Below are 21,871 nucleotides of genomic sequence, written 5' to 3' on the forward strand. Positions count from 1 at the left end.
ACATTCAAGTTTTTTAATGCGGTCAATGACTATCAATAAAAGGCTACAGGTATTGTTTTATTCAAATTATTTACATTACAAATAGATATAAACTGTCATGACAATCATTGCCAACAGAGCCGATGAAATCCGACGCAGATATAAAAAGCTAAAGTGATGAACTTAAAGATGTATTTTATATTACAGCACTGTTTAAAAATATATATATTAGTCACATAATACAAATAGTCCTTGATGTAGAATCGTGTACGTGTAATCAAACCCTGATCGACCAAAAGGTTTAAAAGACACTTTCTAACTCATCCAGTTATGACTGCTTAAGCAGCGTCACACTTTGATGGAACATAAATCCACTGGGTGTCAAGTGACAATCAGAAATTATACTTATGAGGCCGGAGGAGGAAAACTATGCTTCCAACTTCAGTGCTACAGAGTTGGTCGCTCTTTGCTGATATGTACAAAAGACGCTCTGGACAGTTTTACTCATCAGCCAAGGAGTTTTCTGTTTTGGGGCAGATACTTGGTTCATACTCAGGATTTCACAGACCGTTTCTCACTGAATTTACAACCTGTTGTAAGTTTGTAAGTACAAACTTTTTCTGTGATTTTGTAAAATGGTCAGGAAGTTTTCTTATTCTGCTTTAAATACTTAAAAAGAAAACTGTACACAAGACCTGTTTTATCACATGATCTTTGGGTTTTAAAAAAATCCTAAAAAAAAAAAAAAGTATTTAGCTTTATTTCTTAAACATTTAGGTGATTATTTTTTTGAGTTAGGAATTCCAAACTATCCAGATGTTGACATTGCTACACATTTCCATCCTTCTCTGTGATTCAGCGTTTCCGGTTATTCTGATATTTTTACATTTTTCTTGAAAATATTCAGTCTCTGAAAGTCGGTTCAGTCTTAATCGGTGATTTCCACAGGGTTCCCACACGTCTCTATTTTAAACTTCCAGGCCTTTCCAGTCAGTTTCCTAGATTTTCCAGCAATTTTGCCAACATCACATACACCTGCTTTTCAACATCTGGGATAATGCACCATTAAGGTTTTTCATGATAGAGTTTAAATGTAGGCTCATGATATTCGGTACTTTTTTCTAATTCTACAAACTAAAGTATTTCAAAAATTTTATTTCTGTCAGAAAAACTAAAACCTCCCTTTCTTAATTCTTGAGTGTGCATTCAGTTTTGGGTTTTCAGTCAGTAACGTTTGCAATGAAACAAACTAGAATATCATCAAAGTATTAATCCCAATGTTTCCCTAATATATTTAGTTTAAAAAATTGAACCCAGGCAGGAAACATTTTTTATTGTTAGTTTGGTATTCTCCATTCTTATCTAAACCTGGAAAGCTGTAAAAGCAAAATGTCTCACTTTTCAAGACTGCATAGGAACCCTGTATCCTTTTATAAATAGTGTTTCTTAGTTTGGCACTACTTCAACTACCAGCTTATGTCCGGTATCAAGTATTACTGGAAACAAAAAAGTGCTTTAAGATATGACACAAAAAAAAAAACAGTAAATGACACAAACAGCATTAAAACTTAAATGACATGATTTGGTTTGGGGGGTTTTGGTCATATTTTCCCCGTCAGAACTTAAAATAGAGATTATTTAAATCGAACAAAGCGTTGGAGTCTTGATCTCTGCACAGCCTAACGAAGTGGACACCAGTTATCAGGTGCAGATTTAGAAGAGACGGCTAATGGAAGTCTTGTCCGGACGGGAGAGACGGTCCGCTCCCACTTCCTGGTCCTCACAGCTCGATGTCCACGCTGCCGTCATCCGACTCGCCGTTGATGCCGAGGACGGTGGCAGCCATGTTGAAGCTTCTTCCGTGGAGCTCCAGAGGGACGGAGAACGGATCTGTGTCACCCGGGTTCACCTGAGAACTGAGGAGGTGACTTGGGTAAAAATAATGTGAAAAAAAATAGCTTTTATGAGAGAGGAGAGTTAGCTTTATCACCTGTGGCTGAAGCTGGGTTTATTAACCTTAGTGACTTGTTCAGTTGGGCGACCTTGACTTGGGGACTTGTATCCTAAAAACATAATTAAGAGGTAAAACGTGTCAGCAGCCAACTTTTCCAGACTCAGTTCTTTATAGTCATTTTAAAATATGAAACGCCAAAGTTCATTAAATTATGACAGAGGAAGGAAAGAAGGACACAAGAAAAAATGGAGGGAAACGAGAGAAGAGCAAAAAAGAAGGAAACAAAGCAAGGGAAGAAGGATGAACACAAAGGAATGAAAGAAAAAGGGAAAATAAAGACGGGAAGTACAATAGAAGACATGAAACAAGAAAAGTAAAGATAATGAAATGACACTACAAAAGGAAGGATTAAGTAAAGGAAAGGATGGATACAATTAAGGACAGAAAGAAAAAAAGGTAAAAAAAATATATTGTTCAGCTTAGACAATGAAGGGAAGAAAGGAATTGCAAAAGAAATAAAGCAGGAAAGAAAGAAAGTAGGACAAAATAAAAGAATAAATGACAAGTATGCATGGACAGAAATACAGGAAATAAGGACACAAAGAAAAGTATAAGAGAAAGGAAAGACAAAAATGTAAAAGAAAGCAGAGAAGGAAGGATGAAGACAGGAAATAAAGTCTGGAAATATTTTTTTCCAGGCTCTTCTTTTGTTTCTCCAAACTTACCCAGAACTAGAAGATATTTAAATCAAACCCCTTAGTTTTTCCAGACTATGCAGGCGCCCTCTCTCATTCTGCAATGAAAGGCGCAGGGGTCCATACCTTCCAGCTTTTGTTTGGAGACAGGAGAGCGGCTGTGAAGGCCGGGCCTCCTGTCTGAGCTCACATACGACACGGCGTCCTCCATTTCTGCCACGGCCAATAAAGTCGCGCGATAGTAGATGAGCGGCTGCCAGCACTCCTCCCTGAGGTCAATTATGTGCTCCGCGGTGTGTTTTTGCAGGTAGGAGAGTCTGAGAATAGAAAGGGAGGGAATAAAAATGAAGAGTTTGAGAAATGTCAAAGTTCATATTCCTCCAAGTTGCCCGTTGCTTGCAGCACTCACACTGCCTTCTTGTCTGGCTTGAGCAGTTTGTTGGAGAACTCGCTAAGGATGGTCAGGTAGGAGAGGTACGGCGGCGTTGCGTTGTCTGGAGCCTGTCGGAATTCTTGGAACACAAACTCCACGCCGTTCCTAAACACGTTCGCACGAGAACTTGAGCGAACGGAAATGGGAACCGACACGAATCCGAAAACAGTCGGGAGAGATGCGAGGAGCGCCTGGCTGACCTGTGGATCATGACGAGACACTCACGAAACTTGACAAGGTCTCCGAATGTGAGGGCGAAGCGCCTGGCCAGCTCCTTAATGCAGGTGAACGTCTGCACTCCCGAGTGAGCCCTGCCACCGCTCTCTTGTTCCCGCTTAAGCTGCACAAACAGCTGGGGGGAAATAAAAAAAAAAAACACATCAGCAGCTGTGCTGACAGAAGAGGAGGTTTGTTTTGTTTTTTTGGATGAGCAAACCATGTTGTACCTGCTGCAAGCAGAGCACCAGAGTACGAGTGCTCTCTATTTTATCCGTCTGTCTGGTCCTGGAAATCGTTTCCTTGATGATGTCGCCGAAGTCGCTGTAATGCTGGGGACAAAAAAAATAAATAGAGTAATTTTGCAAAATGTTACTGAAAGATGCATCATTTGACTTCATGCAGAGCACCAGCAGCCAGCTGAGAATACACACAGTTTTTAGGCAACATTAGAAACTGCAACTTAAACTCCAAATTTAGGGTTGCTTGGAACCCTAACATCTTATCCCAACACTGACACATAAACTATTTATCAGCACTCTTGACCGTTTGTATTTCTTTAAATCGTTTAAGCCTTAGTGCAGCTGAACTGCACGATGATGCATATTTGACACATACCCTAATAAAATGTTCTACAAACGAGAACTGCAAAAAATGTTTAATTATGAAATTACCAATTATGCCTAATGTCACTAATTTACATCATATCAAACCTTATATGCACTGGACATGCCATATTTAATGAACAATCTCTTTTTTTTTTTACTTTTTAGAAGAAACATTTCAGGAAGTTGGGGATTATAACATATATTCACCCTCTGTCATGAAACTTCTTCTGTTTAGTATTTGAACTAAAAAATAAAGAGAAAAGAAATTCAGCAGTACTTTACTACTAACACTACAATAGTTAGTAAATAACGCTGGTTTTCAGACTTCAACATGTGCAACTCTGGTTCGATGTCATTACCAGGAAGTTTAACTTCCGAGGCAAATTGAATGCATCACTAGATCCCAAACTTTCAGGTTGTTTCTTTTTGATTGTACTTGGAAGTAATATACGCAAACATAATCATGTAAGTAATTTTAATTTATGAATGGGTGATTAATGGGGGTGGGAGGAAGAACAAAAAGCATCCAAACTGATCTGTTTTTTTGTTTGTTTGTTTTTTTACTTCATTCCTGTTTTGGGGGGGAAATTGCTCTTTTGAAAATTGTGCACGATAATGAAATACCAAATATCAACCAAAAGCAAAGAACATCTGGTACAGAAATGAAAAAGTTGAGTTATCAAAATGTTAATTTTTTCAGAAATTTTTATGATGCCTCTTTAGAAAAATTCTATCAAAATATGTATTTATTCAGTGACTGAATATGGGAAGTAAAATTTAAGGCTGTTCTTAGACAAAATGTAAAGAATAGAATACACAAGTTTTTGCTGCTGTTGTCAAATGTAAAAAAAAAAAAAAACACAAAAAAAAAACAAATAAGGATTATAACTTTAACCCTTTCAGAAACAAGAACTTCATTGATTTTTGCAACAACAACTAAAATCATAATAAATCCATGAACGTGAACAGATGCGATCTCCAGCATCCGACCCATCCGACGGAGTTGACCTTCACCTTCACGTAGTGCGTGTAGATTTCTGCCGCCGTGCTCGTCTCCAGCACGCCGTGTACGATCAGCTTGCAGTAGGCCGCCAGCAGATTCCTTCTTCTGTGAAGCTCCTCCAGCCTCTCCACTTCAGAGCTCTCGCTGACTGAGGAAGAGGAGGGGTGGGGTGCGGTTCAAACATGTGATTGGATGTGAATTGGTCAAGAAGGACAAAAAAAAGAAAAGAAACAAAAAAAGACGAGGAGAAAAATATGGGAATGACGCAAAAAAAAGAGGGATTAATCACACAGAATCATATAATGGAAAGAAAAAAAAAAGAACAAAGCCTAAACGGGTGAGAGTGAGAGTTTGAGTCTTGGGACGATGGCTTTAGCAGGTGGAAATCAAAGATAACATCAGACTGTGGTTATGGGTGTGACACCATGTGGCTTCAATCTTTCACAAGGCTAATAAAATGGTCTCGGAGGCGAGCCAGAGTTAATGGAATTTTCTCACGGAAAGAGATTGCCCTGATTTTTTTTTTTTTTTTTGATTTACCTCAGTGCCCCTGCCCTCTGAGTGATCTCTGATCTCGCGGGCTAATAGAAAACACTGTCCATATAACAAAATCATTACCAGGAATATCCAATAAAACAATAGCATTTTATTACATGTTCAAAAACCAATAATCCTGGATTACATTTGCTTGAACATTTAAGAGAGTCCCACCAGGACAGTTATTGGCTTTTTCCCGGACTTCTCCCACATTCTGGATGCAATATGTCTGCGGAAGGCAGAAGCTGCTGTGAGAGACAATGAAACATTTCGGATGCGGTGAATGAATTCAGACGTTTACCTGCAGGACTCTGCAAAGAAATCGCCTCTTTTTTTAAAAAAATATATATTTTAGGTTGGGGTTTTTTTTCTCCACTTTCTACACGTCACTCTTGTTTTCCTCATTATGAATCAAAGAGGAGCGCGCCGCCATCGGGTTTACACGCTGCATCGCTTTGCATAACAAAGTCGAACACGCTTCCATACAAATTAGTCAATCCTGTTTCAGTCTGAAGGTATTAACGGGGCCTCCTTTGTAATTGGGTGAGGGGGTCAATTGTCGGGTCAGGTTGGAAATCGGGAGACGTTTACAGTTGGGCAAGCGGCTCTGCTGTGACTTATTAAGCCAAACGTGTGGCCGTGCATTTAATAATCGGCGCGGCTGTGAGCTCGGGAAGCTCCGGGGTTTTCTACTCTGAGGCGACGCAGAGTGACAGCGCCATCTACTGTGCAACGCAGCAGCTAAAGCAAAGTTCTCCGCACTTAACTTTGTGTGCAACACTTTGCACTTTTACTCCTCTGCCGGCCTCGCACAAAAACAACGACAACAAAAAACAAGTTTATAAAGCTGAATCTGTTTTCCTGTTTTTGTATTTTCCTGGGTTTTTTTTTTTTTTGGTTTTTTTTGTGGTGCAGATAAAAAGTTAAATCTTGTCATCTTTTAAATGTTGGAGAACATTTGCCTTCTCTGATGGTTTGATCTACCTAAATTGCAAAGGCCCAAAATGTGCAAATGTTTTTGGTTTCATCAAAAACATCACTTTTTTTTTTACATAATATACATTTTAATTTTTTTTCTACCCGCTGCTCCTTTTTTCCTCGTAATATCCTCATCAAGTTTAGAAGGAAACCTACAGCTTAATCTAAATAAGACTGAATATCATTGTGAAGTTTATTCACTTCAGCAATTCAATTAATTAAATCAATTACATTAATTAATTACACACAAAGTAATATATTTCAAGAACTTATTTCTGTTAACGTCATTGATTGTTGCTTGCAGCCTACAGACTCAGAAAACTAGACTATCACATACCACCAATTAATAAAAAAGAGGACGTTTAACACAAAAATGTTATGTTATGGTCTACAAACATGGGGAAGGGTGCTGACAGTCTCCAGAAGGAGTGTAAGCCTCAACAGATCATTAATTAGTCTAATCCTAGCACAGTGATGGAAAGTTGAGTGGAAGGAAGAACAAAAACTGTGATGGAGGTGTTCAAGCAACACTGGTTATTGCGGTCTTGAAAGGATTTCAAAACAAAGTCCATTAAGCAGTTTGGTTTTCATGCTTCCCTCTGCTGACAAGTTTTAGGAAAATGTTGACGTCCGACAGCTCAGTCTAAAAAAAAAAAACTAAAACCAATTGTACTAATTGTCTTATTATAAGTTTATGAGTTTCTGAGAAACTGAAGTTTTATGATTTTCATTAGCTGAAAGCCACAAGTGTCAAAATGATGAATTAGGGCAGCCATTATGAGTATAATCTAACAAACCATGATAAATTCTAAATAACATGTTTACTTGAAGAACTTTGTCCCATTTTATTCTGTTACTTCATTAAACTTAATTCTTATTCATGCTGATACCATTTTAGCATCATGTTTTTTTTTCTTAATTTCTATGCACAAAGACAAAAAATATCAAATAAACACAAAGTAACTATATCAAATAATATTTGGAAATTAGATATGTGTTTAGCATGTTTTTCATGTGAAAACATCTTTTTTTTCTGGCTAATGTCACAAACATCCTGAAGTTTACACCTTCAACTTCTGTCACAACTTTTTGAGATAAAAACCCTCAAATGACGATCATTTAAATTGGCAGGAAAAATATTTTATGTGGATAAATAATTCTCTATATGAAGGTTAAAGTGAAATAAAACAGCAAATATCCTGAGACCTTACCTCTGCTCTGGTTGTCGCCGTCTGGGACGACAAACACGTTCACGCATACGAAGGTGAGCAGCGCCCTCTGCAGTTTGGGACTGGGAGTGTAGAGCAGAGGGCCGAAGCAGGTGGGATCCCACACCTGCAGCTGGTACGAGTGAGCCGTCAGGACATCGCACACACCCAGGAACGCCTGAGGAAAGGGAAAAGTTAGGAAAGAAGGTGGGAAGATGTTCTTCGGCCCGCTTCCCACTGTACCTGATTCTTCACGCTGTGGTTGCAGTGGGAGAGACACCGGTAGCTCCTGTCACAGAAGAGACGCAGCTGGAGCCTCTGGGCCACAGCTTTCTCCTAAAAGAAAAAAAAAAAAAAACACATTGCATCTCCAAAGTTTTCCAAAGGGATCACAAAGCTAGAAAAATGAATCCACTTTTCCAGACAGTGAAAACAAAAATCATGTTAAGCATAAATCTCCTAAAATTGACTAGATATATGACCTGTTTGTTTGTTTGTTTGTTATTTCCTTGTTCTTTTGTTGAAATATTGGTAAAGTTAATTTAAACTGGTTGATTTCCAAACTTCATCCTCAAATGAAAGCAATTTAGTGAGAATCAAGCCTGCATTGACCTGACAAACAGCGGACTACTGTAACCGTTCACAGCAAGTCGCACGGAAACAAACACTGAACTATTTGGCCATTATGACATGGAGTTTATACGGAGGAGTGAACCTGAAGTTTTCACACATGAGAACACTTTATCGGCTGTCAAGCACGGTGGTGGCGGCATCGTGACAATCCTACGACTGTTTTTAACATGTCGGTGTTTGACCAGCCCCTCGGGGACAAATAAAGGTTTTACTGAATAGAATTGAATTGTGCATTCTAAAAGCTGATGGGATACTTAAGAAGGAGGAACACCTCCAGATTTTTTTTTTTTTTTTTTTATCGCAAATTGACAGCTAGACGGTTGAAAGCTGGAGAAAGTTGGATGTTCCCACAGCACGATGATCCCAAACGCACATCTAAACCGGTTTTGGAGTAAACAAAGCTGGCTAACATTAGCGCCCAACCTATTGGAATTTGAGGAACCGAATTGTGAAAACGAACCAGTTCAAATGAACTCTACCGCTTCTGTCAAGAACAGCAGTCAAATATCCAGTTAGAATCGTGCCGGAAATGTGTTGCTGTAGTTTTGCATCACCAGTGAAAGTCAATGGGGATCGATTTTCCCATTAAACTGAAGCCTTATGTGAAGTTTTCATTATATGTGACCTAAAAATATCGTCAATAAATCTAATTTTAATACCTAAAATGCGTTGAAATGACGTATCATCATCATCATCCATCCAGACAACACTTCAAATACATGATTAAAAAAAATCTAAATTAACATGGAATCCATGCCTATGATGTGTGCATTTAAACTTTACAATTAAAATAAAGAATATAGAGTAATCAGAGCCAAATAAACAGTACAGTATTTTTCTTGCTGTACATTTTAACTGGAGAAAGAGAGTTCCCTACTCATAACAAGTCTTCACATACAAAGAAGTTCAAGTAAACTGCTACAGTGAAAGCAGGATTCAGATTGATCATGGATTTCATGGTGCAGATGTAACTCACCCTGCATGTTAGAGTTTGGCTGCTCGTACTGAGGGACCACAGCATGGCAAACGACATGCACTGCAGTGCCTCCTCCAGCACCTGTGGAAACAACACCTGATCAGAACAAAACGCTGAGAACAAAAACCATCAAAAAGTGTCTACGGTGACTTAATGACGGTACCTCTGGCGATGGTCCTCCCAGGCTGCCGTCCTCCGTCAGGAGAGGAGACAGCAGCTCAAACACGCTCCATCGACTGAGGTCATGACAGCTAAAACAACGCAGACAGAGACAGGTTGGACCAGGATCGATTTAGAAGCAGCTTACACTAAACTGTTGAGTTCGCTGCGCGTCCTCGTCGGTCAAATCTCACTTGTGGAAAGCTCTGAGTTTCTTCAGTGTCGCTACAATTTGACTCGTCTCGTCTTCCTCAGCAGAAAAACAGCCGCGCTGCAAGAGAGCGGATAAACAGAAAAACTACAGAGTTAGGTAGGATTCACTGTTTATTTCACAGAAAATAAATCAATTCTACGCTTATGAACAAAACGTAAGACTTCTCTAATTAAATTATTGGAAAAAATTGAGGCCTGTCAGTTACACAGATCTTCTATTTTCTAAAACCAAGTGATTTTTGGAAGAGTGAATAGTTCCTGAACAACATTCCACTAAAAAAATCTGTATTTTTTATTCAAGACTTTTTTTTCAATATAACTAGATCAGCTCTAGTTAGAAATCCATAACATTTAGACTTTCCAAATGTTTATTTTACATTTTAAAATGTATGTAACTTTAGTATAAGATTTAATCTGTTTTGATAAATAAAAAGAAGGGTTTCAATGCATAAAACAAACACATGTGTAATTGATATCCTTGATCTAAGAAAGTTCAGAGTCCAAAACAGCTGTTAATTTATAAAATAAATATATAAATTAACTAATTGAAATTTGTGTGCATTTATCTGTGATTCAAAATACAGACGGATAAATCAAACTGGACAAAGACTCAAGTTGTGATGTGGTGAATTAAAGATAAATGACAACTTAAATGCGAGTTCAAGCAAAAAAAAATTTTTTTTTTTTTTTCAAGAATTCAGATTTTTATCTGAAGCCTGGAACCACAAACATTTTCCCATAACACATTTTCATTTCCCCCCCCCCCATACTTATCAAGCCCTGGAAAATCATAAAGCCCAACTTGTTCCAGACTTTTAGATATTGCGTAGGAACCTTGAGCGCACATGTTGGCCACCGCTTGCTTATCTCTTCAGAATCTAAAATTGACAAAAGTATGGAACTAAAAACAGATGACGGCTCGTTTGAGCACAACAATTTTCCAAAAATATATATTTGGCTGCACAAAGGGGAACCGAGACGCCTACCCTGAGTGACTCCCCAATTTTCTCTGTCAGTCGGTCCACCCAGCGCTGGACCAGAGAGTCCCGTGAGGCTCCGGCCGCCACGGCCCAGGCTGCGCCATCGCCACACAGACTGAGGTATGTTCGAGCGGCTGCTTCCAGAACCGCAGGGCCCGAGTGAAGGTCCAAAACAGCTGCCATCTCTGTCATCAGGCTTGAAACTGACTGCACAAATGGCATCATACAAAATGAAACTATTTTTGTTCGGTTAAGCCATCAACTAAAGACACGAAAACAAAAAAACCCAGAAATGATATTTGATTAGTTGTCTTCCTAAAGCTCCTATTGCCTAATTTTTCCATGTAATTTTACAAAAAAAAAAATCTATCGGCTCTGAAAGTCAACACACAAAAACACTTAAGAACTCTGCAGAGGACTGACGAGACGAACGAAATCAGATGTTGTTTAAAAGGTAAACTAGAAACACTTTTTCCCCCCCGCATTTTAAAAATAATAGTTTTTTTAATTTTTATTTTTTATTAAAACTCACTTATCACGAACTGTTTCAATATAAGAAAAACATTGGAGATTAAAATATTTTATTATATAATATTGATCTGGCAACGATGCAGACCTGTGTGTTTTTAGCCTCTTGACTGTCTGGGTGGAAGTACTGAGGAATCCGCATAAGGGAAGCAACAGTGTCGCCACTACATGAAAACTGCAGAAACACAATAAAATAATTCACATTATTATTATTTTATTTTATTTTATTTTTTTTACCACATGGAGTGAACTGAGCTTATTGCATGGACTGCTGCATGTGGTGCAAATACCTTGGAGAGTAACTTGGGAAGCACAGAAAACAGATGTTCAGTGAGCTTTAGACAGTCGTCAGCTTGAATTTTCTTTTCTCTATTGCTCATGATCTGTTAGTGAACAAAGCTCAAATTTAAAGCCGCAATGTTTGACCAGATTAAAAGTGAGATATCATCCAGCCTTCTTTTTACCTTCTTGGCCCCGCTCCTCCCTACCAGAGCCGGCCCCTCTGTGGCCTGACGTACCGACGCAACCAGGATCTCCACAATCACCGCTTGTTCTGCCGGAGTAAAACCTATAACACAAAAACACCCAAGGTTTGAGTAACACCTATACAATATATCCATCCATTTTCTTTCACCCTTGTCCCTCAGTGGGGTTGGGAGGGGTGCTGGTGCCTATCTCCAGCTCATGTTCCGGGTGAGAGGCGGGGTACACCCTGGACAGGTTGCCAGTCTGTCGCAGGGCAACACAGAGACACACAGGACAAACAACCATGCACACACACACCTAGGGGCAATTCGGAAAGGCCAATTAACCTGACAGTCATGTTTTTGGACCGTGGGAGGAAACTGGAGAACCTGGAGAAAACCCACGCATGCACAGGGAGAACATGCAAACTCCATGCAGAAAGACCGGGGCCGGGAATCGAACCCAGAACCTTCTTGCTGCAAGGCGACAGCTCTACCAACTGCGCCACTGTGCAGCCCACCTATACAATATATTAATTGTAAAATCCTATGAAATTCTGTAACTACTGACAAATTTGAAGAGTTTTCTTGCCCCCTAACTCACACACATGCTTTCCTACCTGAGCTGTTCTGCAGCAGTGCAGCTGTGAGTGTGGGCCAGTCTTTCAGCAGAGACCCACCACAGTCCCAAAGGCTGTCCACCAGGTAAACGACATGCTTGTGGAGCTGAAGGTTTACGTGATAAAAAAATAAAATAAAAAATCATCCATTAAATATGAAATGCAACAAGCATTTTTTTTATAAACTAAAAAAATGTAAAAACAACCCGTCACCTCAGACTCCTGATAAAACCGCAGTAAAGCTTTAAGTCGGTCAAACATCTGTCGTCTTCGCTCGTCCTCTTCGCTCCTTTCATCCTGATTATCAGAGGTAGGAGCTGCAGCACTGAGAATCCTGAAACAGACCAATGGCGTCTCTTGTTTTTGTCAAAACAAGTAATTAGTACGTTTAGCCAAGCGACGGAGGCGTTTTTACCTTGAGTAGAGCAGCTCCCCTGCGGTGGCTGAGAGGGGCCGATGAGAGGAGTAAACGACCTGAAGGAGCTGCTTGTAGTCCTCAGACGTCAGCACGTCGTCTGTGGCTCTGGAGAGAGAAGGATTATGAGAAGGGAGGAGAAAAAAGCAAAAAGCAAAAAAAAAAAAAAGAAATCAATAACTTACCTGGAGATTAGCACCAATAGTTTCATGGTCTGCACTGCCACCTCATTGTCCTTATCTAGCACCATGGAGATCAGTCGATTCTGCCACGCAATGGGACGGAGAATGAGCAATGACGATAAAGGACGCTTGGACCTCAAGGAGTTATATGGACATTTTAACTGAAAGCTTTGATCAAATATTTTCATAGTTCTTATTTTAATATATCCCGGGATTTATTTTTAAATAAGTACTAATATTAAATATATCCCTTTCAAAAGTATTGACCTCTTAAACTTTTTGTTGTTTTACAACAACAAACTCTAGTATGTTTTGATTGGTATTTTATGTGACGGTTCAACACAAAGGAGTGCAAAATTGTAATTTGAAAGATAAAGGACCACTGGTTTTCTATTTTTATTTTTATTTTTTTTTTACTATATGTTTATTTCTTACAAAATTAAAAAAGAGTGAAAAGTGTGGCAAGTATTTGTTCCTAGACCCCTGAGTAAGCATAAATGTCTAGTAGGTATCTTCCAACAACCAGCTTTCTTCCTTTAGTTCCACCATTTATGCCAGATTTACTGAGTCTATAACTGATAGTTTGTGTTGATAGAGCCACCTGAGCTGTCAATCACTGCAACTCCTCCAAAGTAACCATTGGCCTGTTGGCTACTTCTCATTCTGGTCGATAACAAAGCTCTACTCTATTCTACAATCTGATTAATCTTCTCTAATATGCCTCATACCTCCATACTGTATTTATACTGAGATTAAACTGCACACAGACTGACTCTACCCACCAATTAGCACAACTGATTGCATTCCATTTTATTTAGGGGGAATCAGATTAAAGGCACCTCACTTTTTTTATTTTTAACTCATACAAAGCTTTCAAAGTCATATTTTTCTTCCAATTCCACAGTTTTGTGCAACTTTCTGTTGGTCTGTCGCAGAAAAAATACACTAAAGTTTGCAGTTGTGACGCAATAAAATACAAATAAGTTCTAGGGGTGTGAATATTTTTGCATTGTGGGCCAGATATAGGTATTCATAAGACATAGTGTGCAGCTGAAGGCTTTAAACAGGGAGTTCGTTTACCTTGAAGCGACTGATGAACAGATCCAGTTTAGGGAGTAGGACAGGATCACCGAACAGACCCTGCAGAGCTAACACACACTTCAGACGCACATCCGGTACCTGAAATGTGACGTATAAAGATTTCAGCTTGTTTTCAGGATCTGAAAAGCTGCTTGAATCACCTGTAATTAGGCAGCTGCTGACCTTATCGTGCATCATCCAGCCCATGTATTTGAGGTAACTATCGTTGAGGAATGACGAACTGTACAGCTTCATCCACAAGCCCAACTCCTCCATGCAGACTGAGCGAATTTCTGGAAGCATATCCCTGCTCAAACGTACACAACATATGCGGAGTGTTACCTGTCGACATGAAAACACTACAAACGTTTTTAAACAAATAAAATAAATTGAAAGCGGCAATGTAAGAAGTGTTGTGTACCGATATCTTTTAAGAAAAACCCCTTTGAAGATGACGTCCATCATGCTCTCTACCTCCGCCCTCTTTTCCTGCAACTTTTAGAGACGTCAGAAGGCGTTAAAATTCGATTCAGTCACACAGAGCAAACATTCAGTCCCCCAAGCATCTTCAATCCACAGATCTCACCTCCGAGATCTTCTTCTGCATCCTCTCCAGTTGCTGGGTCTTTTGTCTCACCGTCTTCGTCCTCTGCACGTTGTACAGCTTCTGACTGTTTTCGATCCCGACGCTCAGGCTCAGAGCCACGCTCAGCAGAGAGCTCAGCAACTTCACCGCTTGACACACACACGCACACACACACGTTCAGATCAAAGAGTCCACGTTAAATCATTTAATGATTACCGCACTTGTGTGTGGAAAGCCAGACGGACCAAAACCACCTGATGTGTGTGTTTTTGAGGCTTTGCTCACGTTATTTGCAGAGTTTTCATGTTGCTTATCAAGTATGTGTTAGAGTCAACTTTTAAGTAACATTTTAACAAAACATCTGACACAAGCACATAGAAGAAATTAATAATAATAATTTGAAAAAAAAAAATTTAATCACATGTTTTTGGCCCTACTGGACTTCCATATTTGCATCCGCGTGCGTCTTGTCTCTTACCCGCGAGCGTGCACGTGTGTCTGAACGCCCTTACGTATGAGTTGGACAGCTCAGTGAGCAGCGAGATGAGGCTGTTCATCAGGTAGCTGTCAAAAAGGACGCTGTGCTGACACTGAGCCACCAGCACCGACACAAAGTCGCAGAACTCCGAGTGAAACCAGCGACCGGACGGCCTGGACTGCACGAGTGGATACTCTGCACTGTCCTACAGTTTAGAAGGGAACAGAAAGAGGATTCCATCTCAGAGCAGCAGAGATTTGAGTGTGACAAAATGACAAGTAGCATCATTATATAGTAGAAGAGTATTGCAAAGTGGCGAGATTGTTGTGGTACGTTTACGTTCCACATAACTGCTAGGAAAAGATGTTTAGTTGCGTACACAGCAACTCAGACATGTGTATTGTGGTTTAAAAAATACAATCTTCTGAAATCATCAAGATTACAGACACAACAAATCTGCTACAGAAAGAAAGTATGTACTGACTGCATCCATGGGCCAGGTGACGGTCAGAATCCACGGAAAAGCAAGGAATCGCTTATACTGCAGACCAACAGCCTGAAACGCACAGATGTCCACATCTGTTTGAGTCAGCCTCTCTTAATAATCACACAGGGGAGAGGACAGGACAAAATGTAGAGGTGTTTACCTCATCCAGCTCCTCGACCATTTTGCTCTTCACGTGCTTGTCCTCTTTACTCTGGCACATCTCTGCTGTGACAGCGCCTGCAGAGGATGCGAAAACCGAAGGACGCACACATGAAACCGGTTCTGTGTGTCTGGCATGTTTCTGGCTGCTGGAAGGAGATTGAAATTGTGCATTTGTGTACGAATCGCTTGCCTTTGCAGCCACAGCACTGGATAAAGAAGCTGATGAGGTCGAGTAGAGAGGCGTCTCTGTCCGTCACGTATGCCTCAATCCAATCATCGATCACTGCCTGTCCAGGCACCAGATAATAATCAGAGAATTCATTTATGCTAGGACATATTCTTACTTAACTCTTGGTTTAATAGGAAGAGCCTCAGTTTTCCTTTTATCTGTTATCACCACTTTATTTTCACCTTTACTGAGGTGAAGACATACTTGCCCTCTTACAGACATTGTTTGATTGTGGTTTGTTGTCGTGCTTCAAATCATGAAACTGATTTTAATATCAAACCAAGAATTGTCCTGAGTTAAAAAACAAAAAGAAGTATTTTTTAAAATATTATTTCAAAATGAAACAGAACTCCCCCTCTGTAGTCGGCATGGCTAAAAGCATTTCAAAGTCTGTGGGACTCCATCCAACAAGAAAATATGGCATCCACTGAAAAGGAGACACCCGCCTTTTTCAAACCAAAAACAACACAAAGGCCTGCATCACGTCCTAAAACAGCATCTTACCTAACTGAAAATCTCTACTGAAGCAGATGTCTACCAGCAATGTATGCTGGGTAAGCAGTCTTACCTGTATGGCGCTCTTGCCCATGGTGATCACCTCAAACAGGGTGACTGCCTCCACTTGCTTCTCTTTGGCGCGTTTGCCCCGTGCCCTTCGAACGCTGCTGCCGCTGGCTCTGGCTCTTTTGCTCTTGACATTTTCCGAGATGCTGCACGCTCTTCTTCTTCGTCTCTGCATAATTACATTTTCATTTTATCAGTAATGACACTGACATTTCAAATTTAAAATTCATAACGGTCTAAAAAAAAAAAAATAAACTATGGCGTAAAAAATATTCACAGATATTTTCTAAACTGGATCACTAAACTTCTAAAAGGTTTATGGTCCATTGTATAATCAAGTTATCCATCACACTATTTATTTGGAAACATTTTTTTTAAAAATGTACTTGAAATATCACAGAAATTTCCTCATATATTTGGTTGTAATTACACAATGTGAAAAGGTTCAATTGAAATCAATAATTTTGCAAGCCAGTGTTCATCTATAAAAGCATCCCCACACTCTTACTTTAGTCCTGTCACTCTATTCTTGCTCTGCATTTGCATTTCTGCAGGAAAACAGAAGAAACCCACCACACTCTTCTGTCGGTTCTCGTTCCCTGACTCATCCTCAGAGGGACTGATAGCTCCAGAGGAGGTCGCCTCAGCCTGAGAGTTTGCACTGGAAAACCAAACAAAAAAAGAAAAAAAAAAGAAAAAAAAGAAAAACATAATCATATTTGATTACATAAATCTAGAAGGAATTTTAAAACTACATCAAAATAGCGTCATCCACAGTTTTGGTAACCAATAGTTACTTTTTCTCTGAAGACCTGGATGCGGCTGCAGCAGAAGGTTCTGGTATCATCTCCTCCTTATATCTTCACACCGGACTCACCATGATGTAATGAGAGGGATGCTTGTGCAGACAACAACAACGTGCGTTCGTAAACAATAACAAAAGCTCGCAACTTTGCCTCTTTCTGTAGGAGCAGCTGGTAGTCTCAATTAGTCAAAAAATAAAATAAAATAAAAAATCAGAGTTTAGCAGATGTAAGGTGGTTAAACTGTACAATTTATATTAAGTGTGCGTTTAAAAAAAAACAAACCTAATTACCATCCGTGAAATTTTAAAGAAATACCAATAGCTTCTTTAATCCGATAAAACAGCTACAGCACATGACAATAAGTAGACAATAAGCTGTAGGTGACTGTTACACTGTCCAAACTTACCTCCATTGCACAGGTACGTGACTTTGTGATGCTGATAGATGTTTCGGTTTTAATCTGCGGCATGTCAGAGTCAAATAATTTAAAGGGTTTCCTCTCATTTCCTCCGTCGTCGAACCGAGCTCTCACAGTCAAGCTAGCGGACAGCCTAACTCGAGCTGATTGGCTACAAACTGAAATGCTGACACCTGATAGGCTGCTCTGAAACATCAGCGTCTGTTACGTCCCTCCCGTTGCGGCTGTGGTGGCAGACGCGCGCGCCCGTCCGGGTTAGTTTTCTGCTGTCACAGCTGAGGCACATCTGGGCTACAACATACGTCATCGGCCTTCAGTAACATGTCAGGTTTACATAAATAAAAGTTAATAGCACTACTGTTTCTGCTAATACTTTACAGAGTTTTTCGTAGCAGGATTCAAACACTGCCTGGTGTGTTTTTTAATTAAGAACTCTCGACAGGACAATTCAGACGGGAGCTGTTATGGTATTTCCTGGTTTTACATCATTTAAACAGCAGGGGGAGCGATTTACCTGTCTTTGGTAGAGTAGCGGTCAGAAGTTCAGAAACAGATTATAGAATGGCGTCTTTTATTTCATCGATTCATTTTTTAAGTAAAATTCAAGTATTATATAGATTTATTACTCCAAGTTATATATCTAAATCGTTCATTTATGAAAAATAAACAAATATAGTCCATTTTGATGGCTTAAAGCTAATGAAAACAACATTTGGCCATTAAATAAAGCAGATTTTTTTTTTAAAACTAACAAAGAAATGATGTATGTTTATGCAAATACGTTAAGTGTTTTGTTTATCTCTTTAATTATGTATTGATATCCAAAAAGACGCGTGAAAACAATTAGAGCAGTTTTGTCCAAAAGAGTGGATCATAATTCAAACTATTACAAAATTAGCTAGAGTGCAGCTTGTGGAAGGATACCCAAAACATTTGACCCAAGTCGTAGATTCATTTTAATGAATTTTATTCTTCCATGGTATTTAAAAAAAAATTAAGTTGGTAATTACAGTAGTGCAAGGGTGGCTTCATCAAGCTTGTCATTCAGTCCCCAACACGAGAACGACAAAATAACAAAAAAACTCTACAATATCTCCAAGTAAGCTAGGCTGTCCAGCTCTTCGTTGTTGAGTTGAATCAAATAGCACCTTTTTAAAAGTCAGTCGTGGTTCGGTTCAGTTAGTAGCCGGATCCTTACTGGAGTTACCGGGATGCTTGCGGGGGTGACTCTGCTTCTAGGACAAGAACTGAGACACAAAGGTGAAGGCCTGATGAAGGTCCTCTGTCAGCTCCTCTGGCAGCGACAGAACCAGCGACGTCAGGCCTTTCGTTATTTCCAATATCCTACAAGAGGGAACAGAGTATGGCCTCTTAATCAGATTGTCCGCGGATTAATCATCGTCTTCTCGAAGGCTGGAACTCACCAGCTGATGTAATGAGCTGTCAGCTGAGGCTCATGCCTGCAGCCTTCCTCCGCCACCAGAGACTGCTTCATCTGTTTGAAGTTGGTCTCAATGTCCTTCTTTATTTCTGAAAAGACCTGGATTCCCTTGAAAGAGCTGATGACTTGCTTCAGAAGAAAAGAAAAAGAGAGACACGTTAAGGAAACAGGCGGAACGGTTTAGAAGACTGGAGAGGAATCAATTCAAAGAAAGCAGAAGACAGATTCACCCCACTTACATATATAACTGAGAGCTGGTGGGCTATGTATTTATGACTACCCAGGTGCCTGATGTCCTCCTCCAGCTGCTGACTCAGCACCAGCAGCTGGTTCAGTTTGGCGACGTGGAAGAAGTATTCTGTAGCACGAACAGAAGCGGAGGTTGGTGCCGGCAGCAGAACAGCAACAGGAAGCGCGGTATGAGCACAAATTGAACTTTTTAACTTTTTTTTTTTTCTACGCTGTAATCACAACTTTCAGTGTTTTATCAATGAGATTTTCTGTGACAAGCCAGCAAAAAGCAGCGGATAATTATGAGGACGATGGCAAATGATACATGACTTTTGCAAACAAAAAAATTGGAAAAGAACGATGTGCATGTGTTTTTTAATACTCCTGAAATGTAAAATGGTCCCCAACCTGGATTGCAAAATTAAAGCTCAAGCTCAGTCAGACTGGATGGAGAGGATATCGACACCTTCCTAAAATGATGGCCCAAGTATTTATTTATTTATTTATTTTTTTACCAAAAGTGACTTTTTTTTTGCTTAAAACATCTTTTGGAAAGAAGGAGGTTGTTGAATCATTTTTGTGAACATCGAGGATGCTTCATGTGAACATCGAAGATGCTTCCTTAAAGCGATAGTCATCGTGGAAATCATTTTATGTTACTGTACTCTTATAGAAAACATTAGGAAGATGAGACAATGAGGCCACCAGAGAGTGCAAAGACATAACTTAGTGCTCTGTTTTTGTTGGTCGGGAATGATTTAAATGTTCTTACCATCCATCAGTGGCCGGTCCAGCATATCAACAGGGCTGCCTTGAATAAGGAAGACCTCGACACGAGGAAACATGGCAGACAGACCCACCATGTCCAGGTAGTCCTGAGCAAACACGTGAGAATTGAATCCGTGCTACGAAAAATCAAATATTTAACGTTAGGTGTGATACCTCTAGCTGTGGCATAGGCTTTGGTAGATGTTCAAGGCACTGCAGCATTTGGTCAAGAATCTCTGATCCTGGGAGGGTAGAGAAGAAACACATTAAATACACAGAGTTTAGCGAAGCTAGAATGATCCCACGACGGTTTGTTGGCATCATACCTTGGGTCTGAAAGGTGTCCGACTCTTCAGGGCTGCAGCCTTGACCTAACTGCTCCTGGAACTGGACATTTGAAAACCAGAATTAAGCTTCACGTGTAAGAAAACCACACATAAAACCAATTTATTCTATATGAACTATGATGATAAGATTACTCTAATTTTACAGATGAAGGTGTGAGATATTGCATGTCACATATGTGCAGTTGACAGTCTCAAAAGTCTTTACATTGTAAAAATATCTAAAAAAAAAAAAAATCAAAACAATAATAATGATTACAATTTAATGTAAAAACATTGACACAGGTAAATACTTTAAAACCTGCTCTACCTTTGATGTGACATTTATATTTGGAGAACCTTTGCAAGACAAAGAAAGCGGCTCAACAAACTATTTCATGGTGTTCACACATGTATACCAAGCTTATTGTGACATTTTATTCTTTTCTTTTGTTTTTACAGATTTCCTTGCAATCAGTTTTACAGTTTGATCAAATTATTTATCATGCTGTCCCTTTTTTACTTCATAGAAGTCTGGCACTTTAGTTTAAGTGTGTGTTTGTTTGTTTTTGTTTGTCAGAGGTCAGCCTACCTGTTGCATCTGCGCCCTGATGAGGAGGTCCAGTTGCCCACAGAGACACAGCATCTCCAGCCCCACCTGCTCAGGACTCAGTCGAACAGGCATCAGAGGTCGCCTCACCTGCAGCTCCACTGACCACACCAAACCAAACCACATCAGCACATTTTCTTATTTTACTTTTTTATTATTATTGTTATTTTATTTTAACCATCTACTCCTTTGTAAAGCTTCACAGGGAGGTGTCACCAAAGCCTGGGACCATGCATCAACCCTCTATGGGGTGCTTGATGATGACAGGAGGGGAGTGGTCAGGTTTTTGGGGAAGCAGACAAAGCCTGTAGGACGAAGTTCTACCACACTCAATTATAATTCTTCCACATATTACACTGAGATCAGATATAAAGCAGAGTCTTACCTTTAAAATCTTCATGATAGACGCAGGGCTGACAGAGCGGCTCCGTTGTGCTGACTGCCATGTCTAACCGGGATGTGACGTGATGAGGCTCCTTATGTCGCCCTGCTGGTAAAAGCCATAAGAAGCGGCTTGTACGAGCAACAACGGGACAGCAGACGACTAACGTTGCTATTTAATTTAACGCATTTTCCCGGCGGTATCCACAGCGAGTGGTGCGTTCGAGTGCCAAAGGCTCGGGCGGGTAAATGAACACCGGTTGTTCATTCAGAAAGTCGTCGTCTTCTTCTCGCAGATGACAACGACTAAACGTCGCAGCGTGGCGAAACATCCTTTATTCCCGGTGTTTCCATGCGGTTTCGAATAGATTGAAGCAAAACAAAACAATGACGAAATGCGGACGCCTGCTATCAGTGAATTCAGGGTCGGCTTCAGTGAACGCCAGCCCCACGCAGACTGGAGAGATGATGTCATGCTTTAAGGTTGGGAATCAGAGCATCGCAGTCAGGAAAGGAACCTTAAAGC

General features: G+C 40.0%; 2 protein-coding genes across 5 annotated transcripts; both read right to left on the reverse strand.

Annotated features, from left to right (window-relative positions):
- Positions 1 to 44: 44 nt before the first annotated feature.
- Positions 45 to 17,903, reverse strand: LOC106918904 (cohesin subunit SA-2). Of its 4 annotated transcripts, XM_014988968.2 has the most exons (32): positions 17,580 to 17,903; positions 17,165 to 17,265; positions 16,941 to 17,028; positions 16,372 to 16,536; positions 15,765 to 15,861; positions 15,573 to 15,649; positions 15,410 to 15,481; positions 14,926 to 15,130; positions 14,448 to 14,596; positions 14,283 to 14,356; positions 14,045 to 14,168; positions 13,862 to 13,960; positions 12,785 to 12,864; positions 12,600 to 12,707; positions 12,398 to 12,518; positions 12,185 to 12,290; positions 11,565 to 11,668; positions 11,391 to 11,483; positions 11,189 to 11,275; positions 10,579 to 10,779; positions 9,574 to 9,650; positions 9,384 to 9,471; positions 9,221 to 9,301; positions 7,855 to 7,947; positions 7,615 to 7,789; positions 4,900 to 5,036; positions 3,508 to 3,609; positions 3,262 to 3,413; positions 3,038 to 3,166; positions 2,755 to 2,945; positions 1,970 to 2,042; positions 45 to 1,895 (listed from the first exon to the last, which is right to left on the reverse strand). In XM_014988968.2, the coding sequence occupies exons 2-32, from the start codon at positions 17,212 to 17,214 to the stop codon at positions 1,760 to 1,762; spliced, it is 3,534 nt and encodes a 1,177-aa protein (XP_014844454.2). In that variant the 5' UTR covers positions 17,215 to 17,265; positions 17,580 to 17,903; the 3' UTR covers positions 45 to 1,759. The 4 variants fall into 4 exon arrangements, 3 of the variants coding, with proteins under 3 accessions (XP_014844454.2, XP_087866657.1, XP_087866648.1); XM_088010531.1 differs by lacking the exon at positions 17,580 to 17,903 and having other exon boundaries at positions 17,165 to 17,573; XM_088010522.1 differs by lacking the exon at positions 17,580 to 17,903 and having other exon boundaries at positions 16,941 to 17,573.
- Positions 17,904 to 18,541: 638 nt separating this feature from the next.
- On the reverse strand, positions 18,542 to 21,832 carry LOC106918909 (uncharacterized). Its single transcript, XM_014988986.2, has 8 exons — positions 21,350 to 21,832; positions 20,947 to 21,065; positions 20,358 to 20,418; positions 20,206 to 20,273; positions 20,036 to 20,138; positions 19,272 to 19,390; positions 19,016 to 19,161; positions 18,542 to 18,935 (listed from the first exon to the last, which is right to left on the reverse strand). Exons 1-8 carry the CDS (start codon positions 21,408 to 21,410, stop codon positions 18,827 to 18,829), a joined length of 786 nt encoding a protein of 261 aa, XP_014844472.1. The 5' UTR covers positions 21,411 to 21,832; the 3' UTR covers positions 18,542 to 18,826.
- Positions 21,833 to 21,871: the final 39 nt, after the last annotated feature.

The sequence above is a fragment of the Poecilia mexicana genome, unplaced genomic scaffold (assembly GCF_051168715.1).
Source record: "Poecilia mexicana isolate PSO_F unplaced genomic scaffold, ASM5116871v1 scaffold_2, whole genome shotgun sequence".
Lineage (NCBI taxonomy): Eukaryota > Metazoa > Chordata > Actinopteri > Cyprinodontiformes > Poeciliidae > Poecilia > Poecilia mexicana.

Excerpts from the sequence above, each read along its gene's own strand:
- LOC106918909 (XM_014988986.2), bottom strand. The coding sequence starts at position 21,410 with ATGGCAGTCAGCACAACGGAGCCGCTCTGTCAGCCCTGCGTCTATCAT. Across the intron at positions 20,139-20,205 it reads AGCCTATGCCACAGCTAGAG|GACTACCTGGACATGGTGGG; the intron begins GTATCACACCTA and ends GTGTTTGCTCAG. Across the intron at positions 18,936-19,015 it reads ACAGCTCATTACATCAGCTG|GATATTGGAAATAACGAAAG; the intron begins GTGAGTTCCAGC and ends TCCCTCTTGTAG.
- LOC106918904 (XM_088010522.1), bottom strand. The coding sequence starts at position 17,084 with ATGATTATGTTTTTCTTTTTTTTCTTTTTTTTTTCTTTTTTTGTTTGG. Across the intron at positions 12,519-12,599 it reads GGGGAGCTGCTCTACTCAAG|GATTCTCAGTGCTGCAGCTC; the intron begins GTAAAAACGCCT and ends GGTCTGTTTCAG. Across the intron at positions 7,790-7,854 it reads ACCACAGCGTGAAGAATCAG|GCGTTCCTGGGTGTGTGCGA; the intron begins GTACAGTGGGAA and ends CCCTTTCCTCAG.